This window comes from Vanacampus margaritifer, chromosome 16 (genome assembly GCF_051991255.1).
Source record: "Vanacampus margaritifer isolate UIUO_Vmar chromosome 16, RoL_Vmar_1.0, whole genome shotgun sequence".
NCBI lineage: Eukaryota > Metazoa > Chordata > Actinopteri > Syngnathiformes > Syngnathidae > Vanacampus > Vanacampus margaritifer.
In genome coordinates this window covers 956304-981299 of record NC_135447.1, presented here as the reverse complement: position 1 = coordinate 981299, position 24996 = coordinate 956304, and the positions used below count along the sequence as shown (strand labels likewise).

The 24996-nt window shown below is 40.3% G+C and overlaps 3 protein-coding genes and 1 non-coding gene across 7 annotated transcripts; 1 reads left to right on the top strand and 3 right to left on the bottom strand.

The window, feature by feature from the left end:
- Positions 1-435: 435 nt before the first annotated feature.
- Positions 436-10454, bottom strand: LOC144036634 (organic cation/carnitine transporter 2-like). Of its 4 annotated transcripts, XM_077547424.1 has the most exons (13): positions 10341-10454; positions 9250-9479; positions 6898-7129; positions 6460-6642; positions 4891-4994; positions 4653-4807; positions 3027-3198; positions 2591-2727; positions 1787-1877; positions 1501-1715; positions 1156-1338; positions 918-1053; positions 436-638 (listed from the first exon to the last, which is right to left on the bottom strand). In XM_077547424.1, the coding sequence occupies exons 3-13, from the start codon at positions 7102-7104 to the stop codon at positions 569-571; spliced, it is 1653 nt and encodes a 550-aa protein (XP_077403550.1). In that variant the 5' UTR covers positions 7105-7129; positions 9250-9479; positions 10341-10454; the 3' UTR covers positions 436-568. The 4 variants fall into 4 exon arrangements, with proteins under 4 accessions (XP_077403550.1, XP_077403549.1, XP_077403547.1 ...); XM_077547423.1 differs by having other exon boundaries at positions 6898-7126; positions 9250-10432; XM_077547421.1 differs by lacking the exons at positions 9250-9479; positions 10341-10454 and having other exon boundaries at positions 6898-9203.
- Positions 10455-10686: 232 nt separating this feature from the next.
- trnae-uuc (transfer RNA glutamic acid (anticodon UUC)) lies at positions 10687-10758 on the bottom strand. The gene has a single exon. It is a non-coding gene; the product is annotated as a tRNA-Glu (tRNA).
- A 974-nt stretch (positions 10759-11732) lies between these two features.
- Positions 11733-14659, top strand: alox5ap (arachidonate 5-lipoxygenase-activating protein). Its single transcript, XM_077546844.1, has 5 exons — positions 11733-11892; positions 11969-12035; positions 13134-13204; positions 13703-13784; positions 14394-14659. Exons 1-5 carry the CDS (start codon positions 11823-11825, stop codon positions 14557-14559), a joined length of 456 nt encoding a protein of 151 aa, XP_077402970.1. The 5' UTR covers positions 11733-11822; the 3' UTR covers positions 14560-14659.
- medag (mesenteric estrogen dependent adipogenesis) lies at positions 14604-18327 on the bottom strand. Its single transcript, XM_077546843.1, has 5 exons — positions 17486-18327; positions 16682-16785; positions 16478-16596; positions 16252-16404; positions 14604-14841 (listed from the first exon to the last, which is right to left on the bottom strand). The coding sequence occupies exons 1-5, from the start codon at positions 17677-17679 to the stop codon at positions 14827-14829; spliced, it is 585 nt and encodes a 194-aa protein (XP_077402969.1). The 5' UTR covers positions 17680-18327; the 3' UTR covers positions 14604-14826.
- Positions 18328-24996: the final 6669 nt, after the last annotated feature.

Sequence of the window (24996 nt, the reverse complement as noted above, 5' to 3'; positions counted from 1 at the left end):
AGGCACCAGAGGGGCGGGGGTGTTCCAAATACATCGGTATCACACTCCTCGGCCTCCCTGGTAAGGTCTACTGTAATTGGGGGTGCTGGAGATGAGGGTCTGTTGGGAAGTCGAACCTCAAATAGAACAGTGGGCCAAGTCTACGCCCTTAGCAGGGTTCTGGAGGATGCATGAGAGTGGACTTGGAAAAAAGCATTCACCTGTGTCCCTCAGAGGATCCTGTGGCGGTGCTCCAGGAGTTTGGGGGTACTGGACCACCTGATATGGGCTGTTTGGTCGCCGCACAACTGGTGTGAGAGTTTGTTCTGCGTTGCTGACAGTTTCCAGGGTTGGACTGTCATTTGTCACCAATGCTGTTCATAACATTTTACTTCTTTTTTTTTTTAAACTAAAATCAGACGGCTTGTACGTTTTTATGTCTTTTATTCCTCTATGTACATTGAAATAAACAAACAAGTTGTCATCCAGTGTAAATTAGATTGACTGCATTCGTATATCTATGTCCAATTTATCATTACAATACAGTTGTACAATTCTTGTGGTAAAATCCATAAGGTGATAATTGCATTCACAGCTGGTTTTCGACGACCTTCATGGATTTGGAGTTTTTTGGTCCACGGATGTACGAACAGGTCACTCTGCAGTTAGGGAAATAAACATAGCTGTCTCAATGTTCATGCAACCTAGTATTCACTTTTAAAAAAAATGAAATGCATAATGTTTACATGGTATGTATGCGAATGAGCAGTCTGATGTTGGCATGTATATGCCAAACTGAAGGGCCTGTTGACATTTACAGTATGTTTATGTGATTGGACAGATATTTTTCTTTACGGAGTGTGTGCACAATGTTTTATATTATGTCAAATGTTTTGTGTTGAGGATGCAGAGACCGCATAAAAACTAAGACCTCCCACCTTTTCCTCTTTTGAATCTGTTGAAGGGTCTCGGGAAGTGGGAACCCAAAACTCTCCGGTAGAAAGAGTGTGGCCAGGACAGACAGCATAGCCAGAGTCCCCAAGGTGATATATGGCAGATATTTGAAATAAACGTCTGTGTGGCAACAACACCAAAGTGGCGACAAAGTCATCATCAACACAATTCAAGTCAAACTCACGTTTGGAGCCTCCAATGTCCCCCCCAAAAAGAGCTTACTCATCTGTATAAGAAAGGGCGCGATGCAGCTTCCTGTTCGCGAGACCATGAGGCAAATCCCGGATGCCGAGTTCCTCAGACCCGTCGGGTACAGCTCAGCCGTGAACGCGAACAGCAGCGACGTTCCAGCCGTGGCGGCAAACTTGCCCAACATCTCCAACGCCACCGCCAGTCCCAGGATACCTGAGGGGAAGGTCAACGACAACAATCCAAGCAAGATGGAACACAAGAAGGCTGAAGGAGCAGTGCTGGCTTTGAACTACAATCGACCCCCCGCTATTCGCGAGGATAGGCAGCATATGCCAACTTATTTGGAGCTCAATTCGGCTTCGGTGCGCCGCTCACTCGGAGGCACCAACTGGATGGAGAAGAGCGCCAGGGCCACGATGAGGAAGATAGCCACCACGGCGAGGCGTCGCGGCAGGTATCGGATGACCAGGCTGCAGCTCATGTACGCCGGCACCTCCATCACGGCGGACAGGAAGCAGCTGATGTACGGGTCCGCGTGGAGCTGCGACGTGTTGAGGGACAGGCCGTAGTAGCAGATGCTCAACGCGAACCTGCCAACGTGGCAGGTCGGCGTCAATGCTTGGCTATGGTGGTGGTACTTTCGTGATGGGTGTCAACTCACCACACCCAGCACAGAAGGACGGTCGTCATGGCGATGCTTCTTTTCCTCATAAGGTCCAAAACAGTATAACGCTCTACTGGCCTCTCCTCGTCTGCCTATAACGTACAAGGATTATTAGCATTTAGCTAACTGTCCTTGCTGGCATGTATAGCATGTATTCTACACACGCTGGGCACAATTTTCCAAAACAAAACCCTGAATTCGGCATGACTTTTACTTAATCCGTCCTCACACAGCATATATTGTGTGTTGCGCTCCGTTTTTTTTCCCTTATACCCGTTTGAATAATGTTTTTATATTTCATCGTAAGTCAAGTGCACTTCTCCCCTGCAGGATTGCACCTAAATGAAATCATTTAAGGAGCTTCCCTTCATCAGGTTTCCCCCCGTAATATTATTGTGATTGCAAAGGACTCCATTTAAATTGACGCATCGACAATTGCGGCAACGTTCTCCAACGTCGCTTCCCTCAATTCTTTCTTGTTCAAATTCGCCATATGATCACATTAAGGTTTCCAGTTGAGAGGGGGTAATAAAAAAAAAAAAAACGCGAAAGTTCAGGGCGGCACCGCCCTCTGCTTCCCAGTGACTCGTCGAATCGGGGCTCCATTGATGTGCTCTTTTTAGTGTGTTGGTAACTCTGCGTTGATCAAACTAATTCAAATCAGCTGTCCTGGAACCGAAAACGCGGCGTTTCCTATCTCGGTGTAGTTCAACTCGCTGTCCAGGGTTAGTCTGAGTGTTTGTTGAACCTGCTTTGTGAAATGGACCCCTGGTCTCCTCATTGATGTTTGCAAACACAAACTTGCATGAAGCTCGGAATCGCCAAAGATCCTCTCTGGTGCGACCACTCGGTTCATCTTGGCGGCTTTTCTCACAATGGCCTCGGCCTCAGTCACTCGGCCCTGAGACAGCAACCACATGGGAGATTCTGGGATGATCCTGACACAGATACGCACACAAAGTGGTGGGAAGTAGTAGAGTAAGAGATTTTTCAGGTATCTGTACTTTTCATGAGTATTTATTTTTCTGACATTTTACTCTAGTTGTTTAGCCTCGACTCTTTCCTTTGTCAAAACAGTGTTGTTACATTTCTCAACCTCCGTGAATGACGACATGACATAAATGCGATATTGATAGAAAAGCAAAGCGCTGACCGGTGAAGATTCTGCAAAAGTAGAGCAAGGAAGTATTTGTCGTCCGTTACGTTACAAGCTTGCCTGTGACATCTTTGTGCTTACCACCACAGGGGCAAGAAGAAGAAGCCTGGCAGCGCCAGCGCCAGCAGCAGCATCTTCCAGCTCCGGAGGAAAAAGGCAAGGAGCGGCAAGGTCATGTAGCCAAAGGCGAATCCCAGGCACACGCCTGTCGACGAGTACGCCACCCGAGCGTTGCCTGTGAGGATTTCTGTGCCTAAACCAGCAAAAAGTAGCTCATTGGATTTATTGCGTCATAAAAGGTTTTCATACTTTTTGGACCTAAAGGTGAAAATCATTTTTTACTCTTCTAGTTTTGACTTTATTTCTCCTGATACAAAACCCAACAATGCCCAGCAATTTTTCCCAAATATTAACTTGTATCATCTTCCACATAAAAGACAGATAATGTGAAAATAAAGTCAGGCTTCCACTCATGTCCCTTTTGTCAAACATTTGGACAATTCCGAGCTTTTCCATTATTAGCAGCTAATGCTATTGCCTGTTAAAAGCATACAAAAGGGCAGATTGTTAAAGTAGTCAAACGACGTTTTGAAATCAAAATAATCCTCACAAATCAAATTACAACAATCCAAAATCCAATTCTTTTCACTGAGCGGAGAGCAAGACCGCCATTTTGACTTGTGACCTAAACTAGGTTAATTCAAGAAAAAGAGTCAATCCAAGTACGACCCCTTATCTTTTGTTTCACTCCTTAGCCCAAGCAAGGTGCGTACAGACTTTTAACACGAACCTGGACCTCCTTAGATGTGAACCTCAACCCCCTTGACAAAAATAGCATGCAAAAAAAAAAAGAGGGGAACACAAATTTAAGTAATATTTATGGATTTTCACAGTAATGACATTATTTTATTGTACCCAATGTAAATATTAGTCATGATTTGAGGTGTTAGTAAATGGCCACTATAGAGCTAGGTGACGAGCCGCCATAGCAAATTAGCAACACCGATGCTACAAGCTAGGTAACGTCACTGCAGAAGACTGCGACAAATTGATTTTCTTAGTAATGACACTCGTGATTTTATTAGATATTGTTACGCATCATTTGGTACAAAAATATTAGCCGTGTTTTCAGCTGTTATATACAATAGAGCTGGCTGTCACGCTGCTGTAGTAAAATTGCAACACCGTCCCTAGAAGATAAGTAGTGATGTTGTTTCGGAATACTGTGACAAGTTATATGCCGCTAGCATCTTTCGCTTGTGGTTTTATTAGCTATTCTATCATTTGATACACAAGGTAAATATTTGCTGTATTGGGAGTTGTTAGTATACACTTGCGAGCTGACTGACACGCTGTCACAGGGGGAAAAAACACCATCGCTACAAGCTAGGTAGTGATGTCGGCTTTTCATACTTTAGCTGACCGTTCTCAACATCCAGCTGACTTTTTAATCCTGGGTATGTTTCGCTGACAGCACCTCAGTCTTTGTTTTCGTCCCACTGCCTTTCTGAAATGTCTCATGTACAACGACAACAAATCTTATGGGGCTGTAAATGAACTACTTTAACATTCGTGCCCGGCTCGAGCAAAACACCTACTCAGGCTTTAAAGTCCAGCGCGCCGACTGCTGACTCGACTCCAAGGTGTGAATTTTTTACTACAGTATGCTTGTTCAGCACAAGGTGACGTTATTGTAAAATAATATACCCAGCACGTAGCAGGACATGTAGTTGGCGATATAGCCCAGACCGTTGCAGAAGAGAAGCAAACAGAACACCTCCCATGACGGCGCGGCCATCTGCAGCAGCATGAAGACGATCTGGACGGTTAAACTGGCAAACAGAACTGGTTTGCGGCCAAACCTAGAAAAGCAAACAAAAAATACTCAGTCGCAAACAGTCACCTGCCACCTAAAGCCTGTGAATAGTTTGTCCTCTGCAAGTACCTGTCGGAAATCACTCCGGAAATAAAGGACCCGACCAGGATCCCCAGGAAGAAAATGGTGGCGGTCAATGGTTGCTTCCAACTTTGACTGCACACCAAGTCATACTGGAAGTGCATCATTGACAATGTCACTCCTGCCGAGTAGCTACAGTGACTTTTAAAATAAAATCTGTTTTTGGTTATAAATATGATTTATGCTTATTTTAGTAGTAATATTTAGACTTGGAAGAGAGTAAAATAAAGAACCCGCTCAAGGGTTGAGGCACAAACTCACGACCTTCAGCTTGGGAGACAGCCGATCGATGCCCTGCTGTATGCCGGTACAGACGCTCCCCTACTTACGAACGTTCGAGTTACGAACAACGGTACATACGAACATTTCTGCGCGTACAGTATGTCGAAAAATGTTCGGAAAGAAATGCTGTAAGTTAGATTTTGTATTGCGCGTAGTGCTTCTTTCCGCCGCTAATACCGACGAGTGGCGCTGTGAGAGCTCATTGGAGGCTGAGCAACGTGGCGAGGAGGAGGAGGAAGAAACGCCGTCCCCGTGAAGCAGGAAATAACTTTTGAAGCCGATTCCAGCGACGACGAAGAATCTCTCATGATATAAAATCCTCCTCTTCCTCCTCCTCCATCATCTCCTTAAGCATCGAGTACATCTTCCAAAAGTAAGTTAAACTTCATTTTATTTATCTTATTACGTACATGTACATACTGTGTGTGTGCCTTTCGCTCTCTCTCTCTAACATACGTAGTACAGTACTGTACGTATTCTCTCCATTTTATTAAGTTTTTTTCAGTACAAACCAATGCAGGTTACTTGTACAAGCCTTAAACATACTTATATAAACCTTCAACTCGTTCGTAAGGTGGGGAGCGTCTGTACATCGTCCGTGCCAGCTGGAATCTTCATAACTTCAAGACCAAAAACATCTTGGAGCTAAGCTAAAAGTAGAAGTGGCGTAGCTCAGGCGGCACTGCGGCCGTCTCCCAACTTGAAGGTTCCGAAACCCTTGGATGACTTTTGTTTTTTTCCAATTCGTTATTTTACTCTCTTCTGCATGTAAATATTGCTCCAAAACTGAGTCGATTTGGTCCCACTCAAAATAGAGTCAAATGTACTCGACAGAATTTACTGTGCAATCGCTCTCGTCAACATCCCCCTCTTGGCCTTCGTCCCCGTGGGGACGGCTAGTGTCCAAGTTGCTTCAGCGTGTGCTACCGCTAATGTCAAAACAATGGAACCGGTCACACAATGATTTTTTTGGGGGGTTTGGACTTTTACAACTCAAACAGAGACGAACAACCATCCACACACACAATCACACCTATGGACAATTTGGGGTGTTCAATGAACCTGCCATGCATGTCTTTGGAATGTGGGAGGAAACCGGAGCACCCGGAGAAAACCCACGCAAGCACGGGAAGAACGTGCAAACTCCACCCAGGAAGGCCAAAGCCCGGACTCGATCTCACGTCTTCTGCACTGGGAGGCGGACGCGCTTACCAGTCATTCACCGCGTTAGTCACCTTGTGCAAAAAAATAAGAAAATAAATAAAACAAACTGACCTCGGAAACCACAGTGGACATGTAGACGTCAGTGCTGTAGGCCCATCCATCAGCACAGTCCTCCTGCTCCAGGCTGCTCAGGTTGACATCGCGGCCTGGCATCAGCCCACCGGCGGAGAGCTTGCGGAGCACGTCGGACCGGTAGCGACGGCAGCGGCTTGGCTGCGGCTCCCCGTCTATCACCTACAAAGGACACAAACTCAAGACATTTTGTATAAATGCAGAGAGGTGGACGTTCATGCAATACGGCGAGTTGCGTGTGGATAGGCTGTGCCTAATTCAGTTTTGTATCCGAAACATCAGTCCGCCCCAAAAAAAAAGCCAGGGCTAGCCTACTAAAACAGCTGAAGTTATAAGAGGGTGTGCACACTTGTGCAACTACATTTTAGCAGTTCATTTTTTTTTTTTTACAGTGAATGCAGAGTGTAGTAGTTGTACCTCAAGAGGGGCCGCAGCCACTCGCCACTCCGGGGTGAGGTTGGCCTCGGGAATCCGGCATCGGTGCTGGGGCGTGTCGGTGATGAACACCAGTGAGAAGGTGCCCGTACCGTTGGGCAAGATGGTGGAGCAGAGCAGGAAAAAAACCATCAGCTGGAAACGACCCCACGTTCCCAGGAAGGCCACGCTGCTGTCATAGTGCTGCATGGTGCGTGCGTACGCGGAACTTCTTCTGGGAAAATATCCAATGGCGCAGTTGTGAATGTGAAAATGTTTTAACATATTTCAACAAAATACAAAGTAAATATGTACTCAAAGTGTGTTAAAATAGCAAACACAAAACAAGATATGTAATCCCTAAATCAAGACACCCAATTGCATGTAAATAAATGAAAATACTATTGTAATCGGCTACGGAATTGAGTGAATAAACATATTAGCGCCTTAAGACCAATGTCAGGACTTTTTTATATTGTCATTTTTTAGATCGTTTTTTTTACACATGTAAAACATGAAATTATGTTTCAATTGAAATGTATTGCACATAAAATAAACATCTTAAATGCAAATGTACTAAAAAGTTAAATAGGATGCAGCTGAATTGGGCCGTGATTTTTTCCCCCCCACCATAAGAGGGCGCCCACTATTAGACCACACTTCACAAATGGGCCATCTTCCTCTCGCGATAAACAAGTGTCTCGCGAGAGGAAGCTCGTCTTTTGGCGACTCCGGTTCGAGCCCGACCCAGACGTAAGTAAATATCACTTAAATTGTGCAAATGTTGATTTTTGAGCATTCTAAATTCAGTTTAATAAGAAATCGAAAGCATTAAGTAGATTTATTTTTTATCTGATATGAAAGTCAATGCAAATCAGAACAAGTCTTTGTAGGCATAGCTTATTTGTCATTCTATTTTTAGGAAGTTCTAGCAAATCTCACGGTTTATTTTTTTTTTTATGTTATTTTCAGTAAAATTAGATTTTATAGTACATTTTGTTTTATATCTTATATGAAATTTAACAAATCAAAACCAGTCATGTTGAGCATATTTGTCATTCTATTGTTAGGATACGCTATAGCAAATCTGCCTGTTAATTTCTTAAAGCTACACATAAACATTTTGGAAATGTTATTTTCAGTGGAACTTAGTAGCTTGTTGGTACACTTTAATAGCCTTAAAGTTAGCCATCATTTTAATTAACAGCCTTTATTTTAGGCTTTATTGTGGTGAATAGCCCTTCATTTTAGCTTTATTGTACTTAATGTAAACTTAAATTACTGGAAAAAGAAAGCAAATTGCAATTCAAGTTTAAACACATTTTATTCACAGGACATCCACATGATCTGTCTTGATGGATAAATAAATGATAAATGAAAAATAAAGGTGAGGTAAATAGGTCAAAAGTTTCAAAAAGGCATTGCTCTTATAAAAAGGTGAAACCTTCATCACACTGAACAAGAATGAACATGAGAAAACATACTAATGAACATTAAAAGGGAACACCAATTATTACACCAATACAGAAAGCCCTGCAGTATTACGCAATATTTTACATGGCTGTACATTAACAGTGGCCCGTGGCCACGATGTCTTTGTTAGGCTACCCGAATATCTCTGCCCTGACTGGACTTTCAATAAAAATGAGATCATCATTTTGTTGTTTTAATATTTAATGCTTTGAGTTCTAGTTCTGAGCTTTTTTTTTTTTTTGTTTAGCATGAAGTTACATCCTTTCACAAGAGCAAAAAATGTTGTTCCTCAATAAAATTACAATTTCGATGTCATTTCATTTTTATTTTTTAAGTGTTGCTTCATGGGTGTCATTTCTGCGATGGGGTACAAATTGCTAATTCATAAAACACAGTTGCATTGCCAAGTCATTTGAGTAACTGCCACATTAAAAATTGCCATGTTAGGTTTTATTGTTTCATTTTTACGGTTTTATTTATTTATTTTTCACAAGATGCTGTCACATATTTCTTTGGGACGATAAATCCAAATGCGCAATTATCCCCACTGACACTAGAGGTCACCCAAGAGTACTGAATGAAGCCTCGGGTTGTGACGTTTCTCCCCTACGCTATTGCATTGCCCATAAAGTGTTTTTAAGAGTTCGATGATAGCAATTTAATGTATAGATTTGAAATCAAAGATCTGATTAAAGTTACAATTATAATTAGCAAACAATTTTATTTGAAATGAAAAATTCTATTAAAATTAGTTTTGTTTGTTTTTTTTAATTGAAAAACATCAATCTAAAAAAACAAATAGAAGAAGCAATGAGGTGAACATGCTTGTTTTGGACTTTCATGTTTGGCAAGTACCAAAGAGGAAAAAAAAAAAATACTCACCATTCTTGAGGACGCGACCACAACGTGGCCATGCGCGTCAGAACATACAAACAGAACATTTCAGGCGAGGTCCAGACCGACAGCAGGCACAATTCACCCAGCAGGACAAGTTGTGCGCCATTGATGAAATTGTTACCAAACCTGTCATTGATGCTGCCGACACCACGGATCAGGAAGGAGCTGCTGCTGCTGTGGACCTGTGACTTAACCGCAGCAACTGAAAACTTTGACTAGGCAAAAAGTCACAAAGCTTATTAAGGTTGCAAAAAGCCAACAGAAATATATATATATTTTTTTTTTTAAACGACTATTCTTGAATAAAAAAAAAAAGTTAACACACTTCCGCTCCATACGTCAGACCACTTATCAGTAATATAGTGAAAAAGAGTAGAATGAAAATATTTACTTGGCAAGTCGCCTTACCCCTAAAATGTCAGGTTAGAGGCCACTGTGCTCCAAGTGAAATCATAATTATGATAATAATAATAATAATAATAATAATAATAATAATAATAATGAGTTTGGACTGGAGCCCTGTATGATGATTACAGGTGGGAACAAATACTTTCCAGAAATCTACTGTATATTGAAATAAAATGTTATTCACCACTAAACATATCAAACTGTCACATTTAAACAGGAAATTAACACACAATTATAATATTCATGTTTAAGACCTTTCATACAAAACAAAACAAAACAGAAATCAAGATTTAAACAAGCCTACTGTATAAGTAAATAACGCGAACACTTACTCTACAGTACAGCCCGTCTCTCTTACCAATTAAATGTCATGATGAGATAGGCTGACTAAATCTTTCTTACGTTCATTCACACACGTTTAGTCAAACCACCTCAAATCACTACCCAAACACTAGGCAAAGATTCAAAGCCTACCAGTTAGAAATTAAAGTTAATCCACTTGCATCATAATAGACAAATTATATGAGCAGCAAATATGCGAGATTTTCATTCAAACCACCTCAGTTGCCGATTTGCATCAGTTTATGCTTAAAATAGCTCATGGACGATGCAATATAACAACAAAAACACTATAAAAAAAAAATTAAAAAAGAAAAGAAAAATCTTACCATCAAAACGCTTAATGAGATGTTACAGTAGAAAAATTCAAACATTGCTGCCCAGCTTGCAAGTGGCGTCGCGATTGTAAACGAATGCAGATCGATTCACAGCATGTTTTCAAATTGACCACATCCTGTTAACTTTTACCCTAAAAAAACGTGCCTGCAGCGCCACCGCCAGTCAGTGCCCAAAAACATATTGCGTCGGTATTAAACTAAGCACTACAATTGAAAATGAATGGGAAAAAGTTAAGGGCAGTTGAGCTAAACTATTATAGTACACAGAGGCTTTGTTATTTAACGGACTTGTCTTCCATTAAAAAAAAATAAAATATATAAAATAAAAAAAACACAATTCCCATACCGGGAGTCGAACCCGGGCCGCCTGGGTGAAAACCAGGAATCCTAACCGCTAGACCATATGGGATATGCGCCAAGGGAAAACATTTTGTAGTTAAATTATTAAAGAAAAATAATTGACTGGGAATTAAGAATTGACTGGGAATTCACTGTTGATCCACACCCTCCAGCTGTATGTAAGGACAAAGTTGATGATGAGGTAAATTATTCAAGGCGAATTATTAATTTACACTTACCTTTTCCTTACACAAGGTGGTGCAGTTTGACGCCAGGTAACACGTTTCTTTGGCCCTCCCGGGGCTGTTGAGCATTATTAATTTAATTTCATGAATTCATTTAGAATAAAAAACATTATTTATTGTTTTAATTATGATAGATTATGTAATTAATCATCACATTATTAGTACAATCAAAAAATATTTGTAGTATTATTATTTACAATTACATAGAGTAAATTAAAAAGACGTGTAAAACATAAATATATATACAATGTATTAATTTATCATTTAAAACGAACTAGTTTTTCAGATTTGACATACACATCTTACTTTTTCCCAATTTTTTTTTTTACTTCATCTATGAATGACATGATCCACCAAATGTGCTTACTACTTTTTGTGTTTTTCCCCCCACCCAAAAAAAAGGCAAAATTATTCAGGCAGGAAAAGCCTACTAGAACATCTCAAATATGATTTGGTGTTAATCAGAGGCACTTAATTGTTTAATTCTAACCACTGTCACATTCCACTTTTAAGAGGGCGCCCATAGTTGTGCAACCACATTATTTACTTATTTTATGTCTCCCCTTTCAAAAAGATTACAACAATTCAGTTGAATTGTACAGGTTATAAATCCCATAACAGCGGAAAAAAGTTTTGAAACAATTGATCTTGCTCTCATTTTTTTTTAACATCACAAACATGTGCCATCTGAACAGGGGTGTGTAGACTTTTCATATCCACTGTATGTCTATGACGCAAATGCAGGCCTCATTTGCATAAAGGGGAAGCTCACCAGAGTAGCTCATAGTGTCTTTTTGTCTCTCAGTCGTGCAAGTCCCTCGTCCTCTTTCGTCTTCATAGTCATCACCACCGTCGTCGTCATCATCATCATCATCATCATCCCGTCGTGATGGAGAACATGGTGGTGGAGAACATCTACCTGCTGGTGGTTGTCACCCTGGTCAGCGTGCTGCAGAACGGTGAGCAAGGCTTGACAATCGCATCAATTATTGATTGAATTGTTTTAATTTTTCTTCCCTCTGAATCTTTTTCAAGCTTTCTTTGCCCTCAAAGTGGAGAAAGAGTGCAACAGTCCCGCTTTCGAGCGAGTGTCCTGCGCCAAGTAAGAGCCGCTACAATTGCCTTCTACCACATCGAGGTGTATAAGTGTTCGCTTTTCGTTTTTTTATTTGACTGTTCTTGAGTCTTTGTTTTTAATCAAACATTTCAGACACTTTTACAAGACTTCCTGTTTCTTCAGCGGGAAGCAGGTTGTGCCACTTCTTGTGGCGCAAGCCATCTAAACTCACTTTTGGTGAAGCTGCAAATCCCCCCAAGCTTATTTTAAATGTATTTATTTGTGCCTGAGCAGTTTCTCTGTACACTGAGTTGACTGAGTTTCTCACTACAGTATATGATTTTGAGTATGAATGTATTGAAATTTGGTGGAAGTGTGGCACAGCAACAAAGCAAAATTAAAAGTCAGGAAAAGCCTACTAGAACTTCTGAACTTTATTTGGCGTTAATCAGAGGCACTGAAAATGGTGTCAGGTGTGTTCTGACTCACATTTAACATTACTGTATTTTGAATGTGCGTGATGAACTCAGAACACAACCACATCCTAGGTAAAAGAGGGTGTGTGCACTTGTGCAACCACATCGGCTCTTCCCCCACCCCCCTCTCGAAAAGATTTATTGAGTCGCACAGGTTGGCGGTCACGTTAATTGTCCAAAAAGTTTTGCAAGGCTTCATCTTGGCTTCGTTTTTTTAAATCAAATGTTATTCGGACAGGGGTGTGTAGACTTTTTATAGTCACCATATAGACACGTGTATGCTATTTTGCATTATATATATTAAGTTTGAAAAACACTGACTCGCTAAAGGACATCGTGTCATGCATAACACATTATCACTTTGATATCATTGTAACTGTTACGCCATCACTTAGGTGAGGTCACTCGCGGATGCGCATGTGAGGACGACATTGGCACATAACTCGCAGGCGGATTTGTTTTATTGTTTTTAATACGATGCCACGGGCTCGGCACAGCGATTGCGGGTTGGAGGTGGGACATGAGTAAAATATTTAGTGAAAAAGGTGGTCACGTGATGACGAAATGTGGAAAAGGTCAAGCGCTGTGACTAATTTGTGTAAGTGCTACATTAGCTATTGCATTCCAAGCTAATCCCCAGCATTGCCTTGGTGTGACTTCCCCGCAGGCGAAACTGCATGGATGCCTACGCCACCTTCCTGGCACTCATGTGGTGCGCCGGACTTTGCCTCAGCCAAGGTCAACCATTAACACGCGCCATCACTAACCTTTTGTCTGTGTGCGTTTATGAACGTGTGCATATTCATGTGTGGGTTGGGTGGGGTCTGTGAATGCGTGTGCATTTATGTGTGTGTGTGTTTGTTTATTTGAAGGTAGAATATGATATGCAAACACGGTTTTCCCGTGACCTCGTTTAACTCCATCAAAAGGGACAAAATAATCGAAGACAAGGAAATAGTACATTGCTGCAATGACCATCAATTCTCATTTGATCAATGAGAATGTAAAATCAATATTGAAGTAAGTATCGGCTAATCGGAGTCAGTCAACCAAGAGTCCAATAAAATGAATGTCATGAGATTGGTGAAGTTGGTTAAAGCGGCCCTATTAAAAAACACACTCAAGCTTTTAAATTTGCATTCTCAAGAAGCATTTCTCAAAACCAAGAGCAGGGCTTCTTTTTGAGGGGTAGCATTATGAATAGTAATAATAATAATAATAATGTGTGTTTTCAAGCTCCTGCTGCGTTTGCTGGCCTGGTGTACGTGCTGGTGCGTCACAAGTACTTTTTGGGCTACATGGGACAAACCTCACAAAGGTAAAATGTTTTTCTTTCTACTTTTCCCACATTGCCAAAATTCTAAATTTTCATTGAAATGATTCCTGTCAAAATGCATGGAGACTTCCATGTTCCAAATTGAACTTCAAAATTTCACAAACTGTTCCACTCATTGGAGAAATGAATCATTTGTTATACTGTCTGCAAGCCTACCAACCATTAGCACGTTAGCAAGACATACAATAAAATCCTTGTAAATGAAGTAGCCTTAACACTTTCTCTACTCAGGTTGCTATCTTGTTATATGTTAGCATAGCAACTGTTAGCATGTAAACATTGGCAAAAGTATCTGAGAACAAGCCAAGATCTTGTACTAGTGTATCTTTATCTGTTTTGGTGCTTTTGTTACTCAGTTTGCTATTTTGCTATATGTTAGCATAGCAATATTAGCAAGTGGGCGTGTCGTCTATTCTTGCTCATAATAGCACCTGAATACAGTCCCTTATCAAGCAGCCTTAGCGCTTCTCAGGTTGCTACACATGTCAACATGTTAACAGTTAACATGCTAGCATTTTCACAATTCTGGTTCTTTTTTTTTTTGTGTGGTTGCGGTTTCACTGTCTTGTTTACATCTCCATTTGCATGAAGCACTCCAGGCTACCTGTTTGGCAAACGCGTGCTGTTCTTCTTGGTGCTGATGTGCGCGCTTGGAATTGTCAACTACCTGCTGGTGCGCTACTGCGAGAGCGACTGTCATAAGGAACTGCTGGAGACCCTCACCAAGGCCGCCTCCGCATTGCTGCTAATACCTTAGCGGCGTAGCACCAATAAAGACGGACCCAACCAACAAAGTCTTTTTTTTTGCATTTATTTGAACAAGCAATAAATACATCAGTGAGTATAAAATGTACAAATGCATCACATCTATTATACAGTACGATGATAACAATACCAACAGCATAATGCAGCGTGTTGACTCAACGAGCTTTTGAAATCGTCATTAGGTTTTCCTCCTCCTCGAGGCTTCCCGGGTGGCGGCATCCAATCGCATTTTTCCGCCAGAATGAGCGAGGCGCCTCCCTCAGTACAGTCGCAACTGTCAGTCAACAAGAGATGACACAAAATAGCATTAGAATTGCTTGCGTGTGTGTGTGTGTGTGTGTGTGGTCTTGTTTTTGTTACATAGTGGGGCCAACATTTGGGGATTTCACAGAGTTGTGGGGCCCACCCGTCCGCGTGGGGCCATTTTGCTGAGACCCACAAGTTTAGACCTCCATTTGAGGGTCAAGACGTGGTTTTAGGTTGAGTTTAGGTTAGAATTGGGTTGTGGTTGAGGTCAGGGTAAGGAATAGGGGTAGGCAATCATTGTTGATGGTTGGGGTTAGGGGCTAGGAAATGCATTATGTAAATGAGATGGCCCCACAAAGATAGTAAAACAAACCTGTGTGTGCGTGTGTACAACTCAGCATTTTTACTTTTTTTTTTGACACAAAATTGAATTAATTAATCAATGAATCATATAATGTTCATCTCTCAGAATTCACACACTATTTTATACAAAAGAAGCCTATATTTATATGTAATGCAGAAGAAGTCAATTAATCTACAGTAGACTGCATAGAGTCGCTCCGAACTACTGCGTAAATGCTGAGAAATGCACACCAATGACATGAAGGACGTTTTTTTTTATGTACAATGTTATAAACAGTAATGTTTGTCTCCCAGTATTCACACAATAACGAAAAAAACTTCTTTTTTTTGGGGGGGGGGGGGGGGTGCACAAACGTACAACGAAGTAGTAATGCTCATCTCTGACTATTCACCCATTTTTTTGGGCCGGTCAACAACATTAGTGTAAATAATCGTCTCTCAGCATTCACACAATAAAAATATTTTTTTTTATGTAGGCGTGCTTGCCTCTCAGCATTCACTTGATTTTTTCATTAATTAGACCATCACTAGCATTTGTGTGAATGCTTGTCTCTCAGCATCATGCTCATTCATAGCGCAAATGCTCACCTTGCAGAATTCACACACAAAAATTATACAATGGAAAGAGTGTTAATCAGCAGCATTAGTGCAAAACAATATTGGTTTTACATTCATGCACTATATAATCAGAATCTGAATTGTGCATTTATTTTAGCGTGAATGCTTTTTTTCAGCATTCACAGTAAATGTTTTTTGATACACGTTAAGCCTAATGCTCGTCTCTCAGCATTTACACAAAATGATGTTTGCTTGTGATAAAGTTGCATTGTAAATGGATCAGAATGGTAAAATGACATTAGTGTGAATGCATTTTCTTGCTTTTCTTGGTTGGTCATCTCTCAGCATTTACACAAAATGATGTTTCTTTGGCCTGCAGTTTCATGACAATCAGGTTCAGAATGGTCACTTTGTTTTCAAGCTCAACGTTGGTCTCAGCATTCAAGTGTTCAGACACACAACAGAATGAGTGTAATGTTCAACTCTCAGCATTCAGTGTCAGAAATGCGAATCGAACCTTGAACTTCCTCTTGCTGAATCCCAGCCAGTGCGACAAGTCAAAGAGTGCATCTGTGTGGTATTTGAGCGTGAAGGAGGCATCAAGCCACTCTACCCTGGTCCCGGCCATGTTGCGGGCCGCCCACGTGCACAACGTGTCGGTCAGGTCTACCTGGGGGAGGCGGATTCAACCGTTAGCTTTTTTAAAAAAGGACAATCGCTCAGCATTGAAGAGTTTGACTCACTTCCACATCGTAGCTCTCACCCGCCACTGACGAGATGGCCCAGTCCAGACCCGCCCCCATGCGCCACCGGACCATCGGGTCGGCACCGCTCAGGCATACGACGTAGCGCTTAGCAACCTCTGCAGGGGATCAGCAGCGATGCGTGTTAACGTACAATCGCATGCGTGTGATGCTCGTCTCTCAGCGTTCGGCAAAATACTGCACCTGTGCTCTCGGGCGTGCGCATGGTCATTAGCATGAAAATGTTTTTGGACACCAGGCTCCTCCGGAAGTTGCTATACTGCCACAAGTCTGTCACTGTGACGCACCTGTTTAGTTGTTAGGAGAAAAAACATGACTTGAATTCATATATTTTCATGTGACATTTATCACTTTGTTGAAAAAGATTTTACACTTAAAAAATGTATCACGGCTGAAACAGAACTTTAAATCTTGTGTTTGCATACAATCGTATCAAACATATTTCCTTATGCTGAAACAACTTACATTTTTGTGTTTAAAAATGTATCACTTTGAAGAAACAGATTTAATTATTATAATGACGCCAATATTTTTCACATGACTAAAACTCAACTTTAATTCTTATACTTTAATCTCAGCATTTATCACTTTGCTGAATTCTTCTATTTTCATGTCACATTTTTCACTTCATTTAAACACAACTGAAATGTGGACGCAGTACTTTATTGTTAACATTTATGACTTTGTTGAAAAACCTTTACACTTAAACATTAATCTCGACTGAAACAGAACTTTAAATCATGTTCGCATATAATCGCTTATCATTCATTATAGTTTGTAGGTTTAACATATTTCACTATGCTCAAAAACAACAACTATTATTGTGTTTAAAAATATATTACTTTGTAGAAACTTATACTGATGCCAATATTTTTTCACATGACTAAAACTCAACTTTAATTCTTAATGTCAGCATTTATCACTTTAATCATTATATCTGCATGCAAACGTTCGACTTTATTGATTAAACCCCGTCTCCAAACCAACCTGCCCAGCGATCCGTGGAAGACGACGCTGCCCGCCGACGTGTCGCAGGGGTCGGCCAGCAGCAGGCTGCTGTCAGGGTCCCCTTGGATGACTGTGCGCAGGGGGTTCCTCTCCACCGAAAATCCGCTCGGGGGTCTCCGGAGAAAGTCGTGAAGCTCCGTCACTGTCATCCTTGCCTGTTCGGCTGGTCTCATCTTGACTTCTTGATCTTTCTCGCTATAATGTGACGCTGGCTACTCAGCGCCTCGAGTCGTTTTAATAACCCCGGCAAGCCAGTGAGAGCGTGCCACTTCCGGGCTCTTGACAAAATAAAACGAAACTAAAATTCTTCCATCGAGGTCTACTTAGACTTCATTGAAGCGTCCTAATATTGAACATTTGGTGAAAGTCTTAATTTAAATGTCTTTAAATTTATTATTTAAGTTTATTTTAAAATCTTGGATTTGATAAAAGAAGCCTCGAAAAGTCTTAAATTTGACAGTTGTTAGAAGAAAGTTTAAATGTCACTAAAGTGGCTTCAAAAAGTCAGTCATTTGTTTGAACCGTCTTAAATTATAATTCCAAAATGTGATTACAGTAAGCTCCAGTTGGTGATGTATGTTTGAAAATCTGACATTTACAAAAACAAAAGTGCCGTGTCCTTATTTTGAAAGCAGCCCAAGAGTGTTTGTTTCTACAGCTTCCACTCACGTGTACTCAAGTGGGTCGCACGCCGGCACGCGCGCACACAAACACGCGCACACTTTAAACCCCTCTCACACATCTGTGTAACCCAGTGAAGCCCTTCCAGCATTTTGTAAAAATACTTATAAATTAATTTCTCGTTTACCTGCCAGTTGATAAAAGTTTACGTGTGTGGCTGTGGCTAAAGCCAGTTCGACCCATTCGACCAGTGAGTCACCCGGAGTGACTTTATCTCATTAATGACAACATTCTGGGCTTTTTGGCTCCACGCCGTGTTTGCTTATGCTGGCGGGCGTTTGTATTTTTGGCTCCAAGTATTTGTTTTACTGCCGCCTTTATCTGTTTGCACACTTTGTTCCTCATTGTAACAACGACAACTTAGACTCGCTGCTTTGTACTTTCCCACTTGCTATAAGTGTTTTTCCTCTCCCTCCAAATAATTGAGGAAAACATTTCTTTTTTTTTTTAAGTTTCTGTGGTCTAAACTGCTTGACTCATGTGCTCCAGATTACTGCAAGCCATTGAGGTTGTGGCCTTTGAGGGACATTTTGGGCCTCAGTTTTGCAAGTCATTACAAGCCTTTCTTGTAAAACCTTTTTCTCTTTAATAAAAATACAATTATGGTAAAATTATGTTGTTTTTATGTTGACCAATAGTTTTTTATTTTATTTTTTAAATAAAAAGCTTAAATGTTTTTCCTCAAAAATTTCTTTTTTTTGCCCTCGTAAAATATATAGAAAAAGGATTTTGCTCTCCTAAAATTACATGTTGTTTTCCTGACAAATTATTATTATTTTACAATTTTTTTTCTCAGAAATTGCATGCTTTTCTTGTAATTACATATGTTCTTCTCATAAAATCCCATCCTTACAAAATTGCATTTTTTGCTCATAAAATTACATACTTTTCCTGACAACATTACACATTTTCTTCAAATAAAATGTTATTTTTTTCCTCACAAGTTTATTTCCGAAATTTCAATATTGTTGTGAGTGTGCGTGAGTGTGTGTTTAAGAGAAAGCAAGTTGTTACGCATTTGGCTTTTTCACTGGACAAATAGTGTTGTTACATTTACTGTCCAACAGTGTTCCAAACGGGCAAAGACAATACATATTGATGACCAAATACATACAGCTTGGTGTACCTAATTTTGTGGCCTGTTGGATAAAAAAAAACAAGATTGTTGTTAATTAATAGGCTATATATTAAATAAAATATAGGAACAAAATTCTCTCAACACAAAGAAAGTTCCTTTTTATATCCATTTATGTGCAGAATTGACCTAATAATTGGTCTCAAACTCCGGTCGCACCCAATTACGATGAAACAAAGATTTTTCTTCACAGTAGTACAAATCTGTTATTGCAGTTAGGAACACAATGTCGGTAATGTTATTAGTGTAAATCCGTTTCCAGTACAAGTGGACCTACTGATGAGAAGACGACGACGATTATTTAGAGGTCCACTAGGGGTCGCGAAAGCTGCACAACAAACGATGACTTCAGTTAACATAGCAACTTGGGGAAGGCAAAAAAACAGCAAAAAAACAACAAAAAAAACGCCCCCCCCCCCTCCCCTACACGAATATTGATTTTACACCAATGAACGGCCGACGTGTTATAACATGACACACTTAATTAATTAGTAATGCATTCGTCTGTGTTTTTCTTTAGGTTTGATGAGAGGATATTATGGCCACAGCTAGCCAGCTAACTGGTCTAACTAGCCAGTAGCCACAAACATGCGCCGGAGGTTGGTTCAACATAGCCTTCAAAATAAAACAAATACTACCGAACAGCTGACGTCTTAGTTTGTTAGAGCACGAAAATAAAATATGCCACAAGGAGAAGGAAACAAGGTGACGTTTTTTGACATCTGTTCTATTTGGTGTTTCATTAACGTAAGACGAAAGGCGCCTGGACTTTATTTTGAAATCCCAAACAGGAAAATCTATCAAACGATTGAATAAAGCTGTGGTAATAACGGAACAACGTAAAAAACAAATGTTTTTTCTCCCAAATTAACTCAACAAAATGAGCCATGAATTGCATCAGTTGAACACAAAACCAACAAATTATGAATTTCACACCCAAATTAAAAACTTAACTCAATTGATATTTTTATTGCAAATCAATGTAACTTTTGTAGATTTTTGTTAATTCAGGAATTTTCAGCTACATCTTGGCAAGTTCCATTCTCATAGCGCTCACTCTCAGTTTCGCAACTCTATTCCTTTTCTTCATTTTTATGTCCATCATTCTTAGAAAAGTGTCCTTAAAAAGTCTGGAAAATTCTTTAAATTGATATAAGTGACAGTAAATGTCTTAAATTTGATTAAAAAAAAATCTCTAAGAAAAGGCTTATTTTTTAAAGGATGACATTAAAAAGTCTAAGCACCCTAAACAGTAAAAAAAAAAAGAAAAAGAAAAAAAAAGAAGTTTAAAGCTTTAATAGTCCTAATTCAAATGAATGGGTCCTAAGAATGTTTGTTTCATTCCAAGGTGCTATTAAGTCCAAAATCGATGTACGTGCTCTTGCTTAAACAGTCTTACTTAATTTCATGGAAAGGTCTTTTAAGAATTTTTATATTTGAAATTATTATTATTATTATTATGGCAGTGGCACAAGTTTTTAAGCTTTTCTTGAGAAATTTGTTAAAATAGTCTGAAATGCAGCTTGTTGTACTGTTTGAATTGGGCTACTTGAATAAAAGTCAAAAACAAAAATAAATCTGATGCGTCACTCAAGTAGGTCAATTTATTTTATGGACTCAAAATGTTCACCTGTCGTGAATTTTACAGTACACACGCACGGCACGTATTCACACACACAAAGGCGAAAGAAACAGCAGCGTAACACTGGCCAGTACTGCCTGTGAAGGCCGTGGGCAGATTAGATTGACATGGCAACCCATTGAGGCTAAAATCGTATTGGACAAAAAAAAAGAAAGAAAAAAATCTAACCTGACAAACAAGAAGCATGCAGCACGCGTGATCCTGTTCTAAAACTATGATTCGAGTTGTGTGAATGCTCCTGATAGAGAACTGAAGCCTTGCTCCACTTCCTGCTTTCTTTCAACATTGCAGTTCTCTATTTATAGCCACCAAACCACAACTGTGAATGTTCACTCACACCCGCTACAATATTAGGTGCACCTGCACAATTTCTGATAAGGTTCTTGTGTGTTGGATTTTTATTAAATTGACCAGAAAGACTGACTGTTTGTGTTAGTGTCAATAAAAATTTAGCACCATTATCTTTTTGAAGGCTATTCTTGATATCAGTCATGTTAGCTACCTAATGATGCTGATGATTGATTTTTTAAAATCCATTTTATTAAATTTTTTGAGCGAGGAGCATCAATACAGAATAGTGCCCCCTGGAACTATTTTGGCAGGTAGGTTCAACATTAGTAGACCCACAAAAAAGTCTCAAGAATCCATACCATAAAATTCAAATGCAAGAAGAGAGCCATTTTAGTTTAAGGCTGACAGTGTCAATCTTAGTCATTTTGGGGTATTTTATAGACAGACTTGTCAAAGACATTTGAATTTTGTTCAAACAAATGGGCGATGTGAAATTGTAAAAAAGAAAAAAGAAAATGTTTTAGGCTTTGCATGTTGGCAGAACAAAAGTAAAGTAGTAAACTCCAAATCGTCTTAAAAATTCAGCCCCCAAAGCCTGTTTCGCTTAACAGCAAGAAATTAGGTAAACAGGTTTACCATGATGAACCACAAAAAAAGTCTGAAAAAACTATAAGCAAATTAAAACTCACAGGAAGTCAGCCATTTTGGTTTGAAGCTGCCATTTCAGGGTCAAGGTGGTCATTTTCATGGGTCCTTTAAAGACAAACACCCGACAGAAATTTTGTTGTCCACCGTGCTGCCTGAATACAAGTCAGCCCCGTTATCTGCTTGCACAGCTGCTTTTGCGTTAAACCCACACACATATTCAGTCTCTCCTTTTCATGTCTGCGGGCCTTTCTGCCATCATTTCACTGACTCGCTCAGCATCCTCCATGGCAGGTGTCCTGCCCTTGGGCCGAGGTGCGCCCCTAGCGACACGTTGACGAGCACCTGACACCAGCCAATAGGAGACGTCCTTGGTGCCAGTTTCCCGAACGGGAGCCTGTGATTGGTTGCTAGGGGCGTGTCCCAGGCCATCTCGCTGCTGTGTGCTGGTCGGTGCTGTTGTGCTGTCAGCCGGAGCGAGGAGGCGAGACAGACGGACGGATGAACACAAACCAGACAAACATCACAAAAACAAGCTGAATAGATGTCCCGGGATGGCCCAGTGAGCGCACACGTCGACGAAGAGTAGGTACATGTGCGATTTCATGTCGTGTCGGGGGCTGTTTGACGTTGCTTGCCTGCCTTGGCGCTGACCACAAAGGCAGAGGCGGGCTATGTTTTGATGGAAGATGTGACGACCACGGGGGCTCTGTGCTAGCTCGGTGGCTAACGACTTAGCTTCGGCTACGACTGGTATTAGAAAAGGAAACCATTTTGCAACATTTAAGCCAACTACACGGCGAATAATGGCAGCCTGCTGCGATAGGAAGAAATATGCTAATCGTACATTTGATGATAATGGTGCCGTGACAAAAAGGCAGCCACATTAGCATTGCTAATTACTAATGTGAGCGGAGGTAGAGTTAAAACCAACCAATATAAAATGATTTAAAATGGGCTAGGCTTTCAATTGGAAAGAATTGATTGTGATGTTGATTAGCGTCAAATAATAATATTGTGGGGCAGGTGCATTGATTTTTTTGGAGGGTGTGTGGGGGGGTGGTGGTGGTGGTGTTGGTGGTGGGTGGGGGTGTCTGACACTACAGCCTGCCCACACACAATGACAAAAACTCAAAAAAGTTTTACAAATTGACACATTATATAGTTTAAATGGCCAAAATGACCTTAAAATGGCTGCTTCATACCAAAGTGGCTGACTTTCTGTGTATTTTTATGCGCCTACTCATGATAGACACGTCTACCCAATTTCATGCTGAAGCTGGCTTCGGGGGCTGAATTAAAAAAAAAAATACGGGAAGTCGTCAAACTCGGCTGTCAGGCTCCATTCACACACAATGATGAGGACTCAAATTCTTCTCAATTTATTGTTGTCCATCTGTGCAGTTAACAAGGTTCAAATTCTGTGGGAGCAATTTGTCCTTGAAGGATCAATTGAAATGCCTAAAACAACCCTAAAATGGGCGCTTCAAACCAAAATGGCAGACTTCCAGTTTCTTCACACATGATTTGTCTAACCCAATTTCATGTTGTGAAGTGAAACAGGCTTTGGGCCCGGATAGAAAAAAAAAAAAGACATCAGACAAAATCTCTTCAACAGACCCTTGAAAAGGCCAAAATGCCCCTAAAATGGTGCCTCCAATCAAAATGTCCGACTTCCTTTGCTTTTTGAGACAGTGAACCATTGCTGATTGACAAACTTGCAGAAAATGTACTGTTAAAGCCTCCTCGTGTATTTATTTTTTGCTCGTTCTATAAAGTCAATTATAGGAACTTATAGTTAGCCGATGACTGTCTGACTTTACAGCAAACATGATGGAAAATTCCAGAAGATGTTCAACAGGTGAGCGAAGCAGGTTGACAGTGGAGGAAGCAGGTTTGTAAATGTCACAGGATGATGCAGAAAAAGGTCCGGATCGATCCTGTTGCTAGTGCTAGTGCTGCAATTTAACTGTTGATTAGCTTTAATGGTGAGCTGCTCAATGTAATGAATGGCCTGCCCATTTTGGTATTTTATTTCTTGGGGTTTAAACTGTTAATATAGGCAATTTATAACATTATTGTGGGGGTGATAAACTCTTCACAATTTTTTGTAATTCGCTCCCTGGTTCCTCAGCCCCGCGAATAGCGAGGCTTGACTAGTAATCTAATTTTGGCCAGCCACCCCCCACTGCCACCGCCATCATCCCCACCTTCTCCCCGAGGCCGTTCATATCACCAGCTGTTTGCCACAGCCCGTCTGCATTGGCGACCCATTTAACTCCATTGTTCTGTGCTTCGGTGACAGTTTGGATCGTCCTTTCTATGTAAAGATGTCATATAATTAGATAGGACAGATGGTGACGTAACAAAGATAATGTTCAGGTTTGACTGACACATTTGAACTATGATGTAATCAAATGAATGTAGAAGAGACGTTTTGTCCCAAAACAGTAAATTCGGCCATTTTGCTTTGAAATGTCTATTTAGAGTCAATTTGGCTCCGGCGAACCCCTAATATTTGAAGTAGACAGGGACTGAGCCCTTCCTCAAATATCAATGCCACAAGATGACAGCAAAGTACTAGTTTTAAGCTGCTCAACTCACTCGCCTATTTTCTGACATGTTATCGATCAAATCAGCGACTGAATCATACTAATTCATGGAAAAAAATATTGTCCTCTTAACCTATTACAAAAATAATCATTATTTGTTTTCAGTCATATTATGAATAATCTGTAATTGGCATGTAGTTTAACCTGAAGTAGTGTCAGAAGTGTACATCAAACTAGCAGCAGCTCGCATTAATCAATACCCAAGAAGTAGCTTTCAGTTTCTAAAATGTTAAATGAGTACATCATTCCCTGTCATGCAGGTACTGGTTGATTGTTGTTCATTTGCTTTTCTTTCATCATTGAACAATACCAAATAAACACAATCATCAGTTAATAAACAGTAATCAGTACAGCATGACTTTGCAACACATTGTAATGCAAAATATTTTTATTATATGGTTAATTAATTAATGGAAGAATCAATAGAGTAATCCACTAAAAATATTCGATAGTTACAATTCAGTGAATTTGTTTATTCCTAGGT

Bases quoted from the DNA above. Each gene is read 5' to 3' on its own strand.
- LOC144036634 (XM_077547421.1), bottom strand. From the start codon at position 7,179: ATGTTAAAACATTTTCACATTCACAACTGCGCCATTGGATATTTTCCC. The intron at 2,728-3,026 runs GTAAGCACAAAG...TATCTGTGTCAG, and splicing joins TTCTTCTTGCCCCTGTGGTG to GATCATCCCAGAATCTCCCA. The intron at 1,716-1,786 runs GTGAGTTGACAC...CCACGTTGGCAG, and splicing joins GTCCTTCTGTGCTGGGTGTG to GTTCGCGTTGAGCATCTGCT.
- alox5ap (XM_077546844.1), top strand. From the start codon at position 11,823: ATGGAGAACATGGTGGTGGAGAACATCTACCTGCTGGTGGTTGTCACC. The intron at 12,036-13,133 runs GTAAGAGCCGCT...ACTTCCCCGCAG, and splicing joins GAGCGAGTGTCCTGCGCCAA to GCGAAACTGCATGGATGCCT. The intron at 13,205-13,702 runs GTCAACCATTAA...TGTGTTTTCAAG, and splicing joins CGGACTTTGCCTCAGCCAAG to CTCCTGCTGCGTTTGCTGGC.
- medag (XM_077546843.1), bottom strand. From the start codon at position 17,679: ATGAGACCAGCCGAACAGGCAAGGATGACAGTGACGGAGCTTCACGAC. The intron at 16,786-17,485 runs GTTGGTTTGGAG...ACAACTAAACAG, and splicing joins TTCCACGGATCGCTGGGCAG to GTGCGTCACAGTGACAGACT. The intron at 16,405-16,477 runs GTGAGTCAAACT...CGCCTCCCCCAG, and splicing joins GTGAGAGCTACGATGTGGAA to GTAGACCTGACCGACACGTT.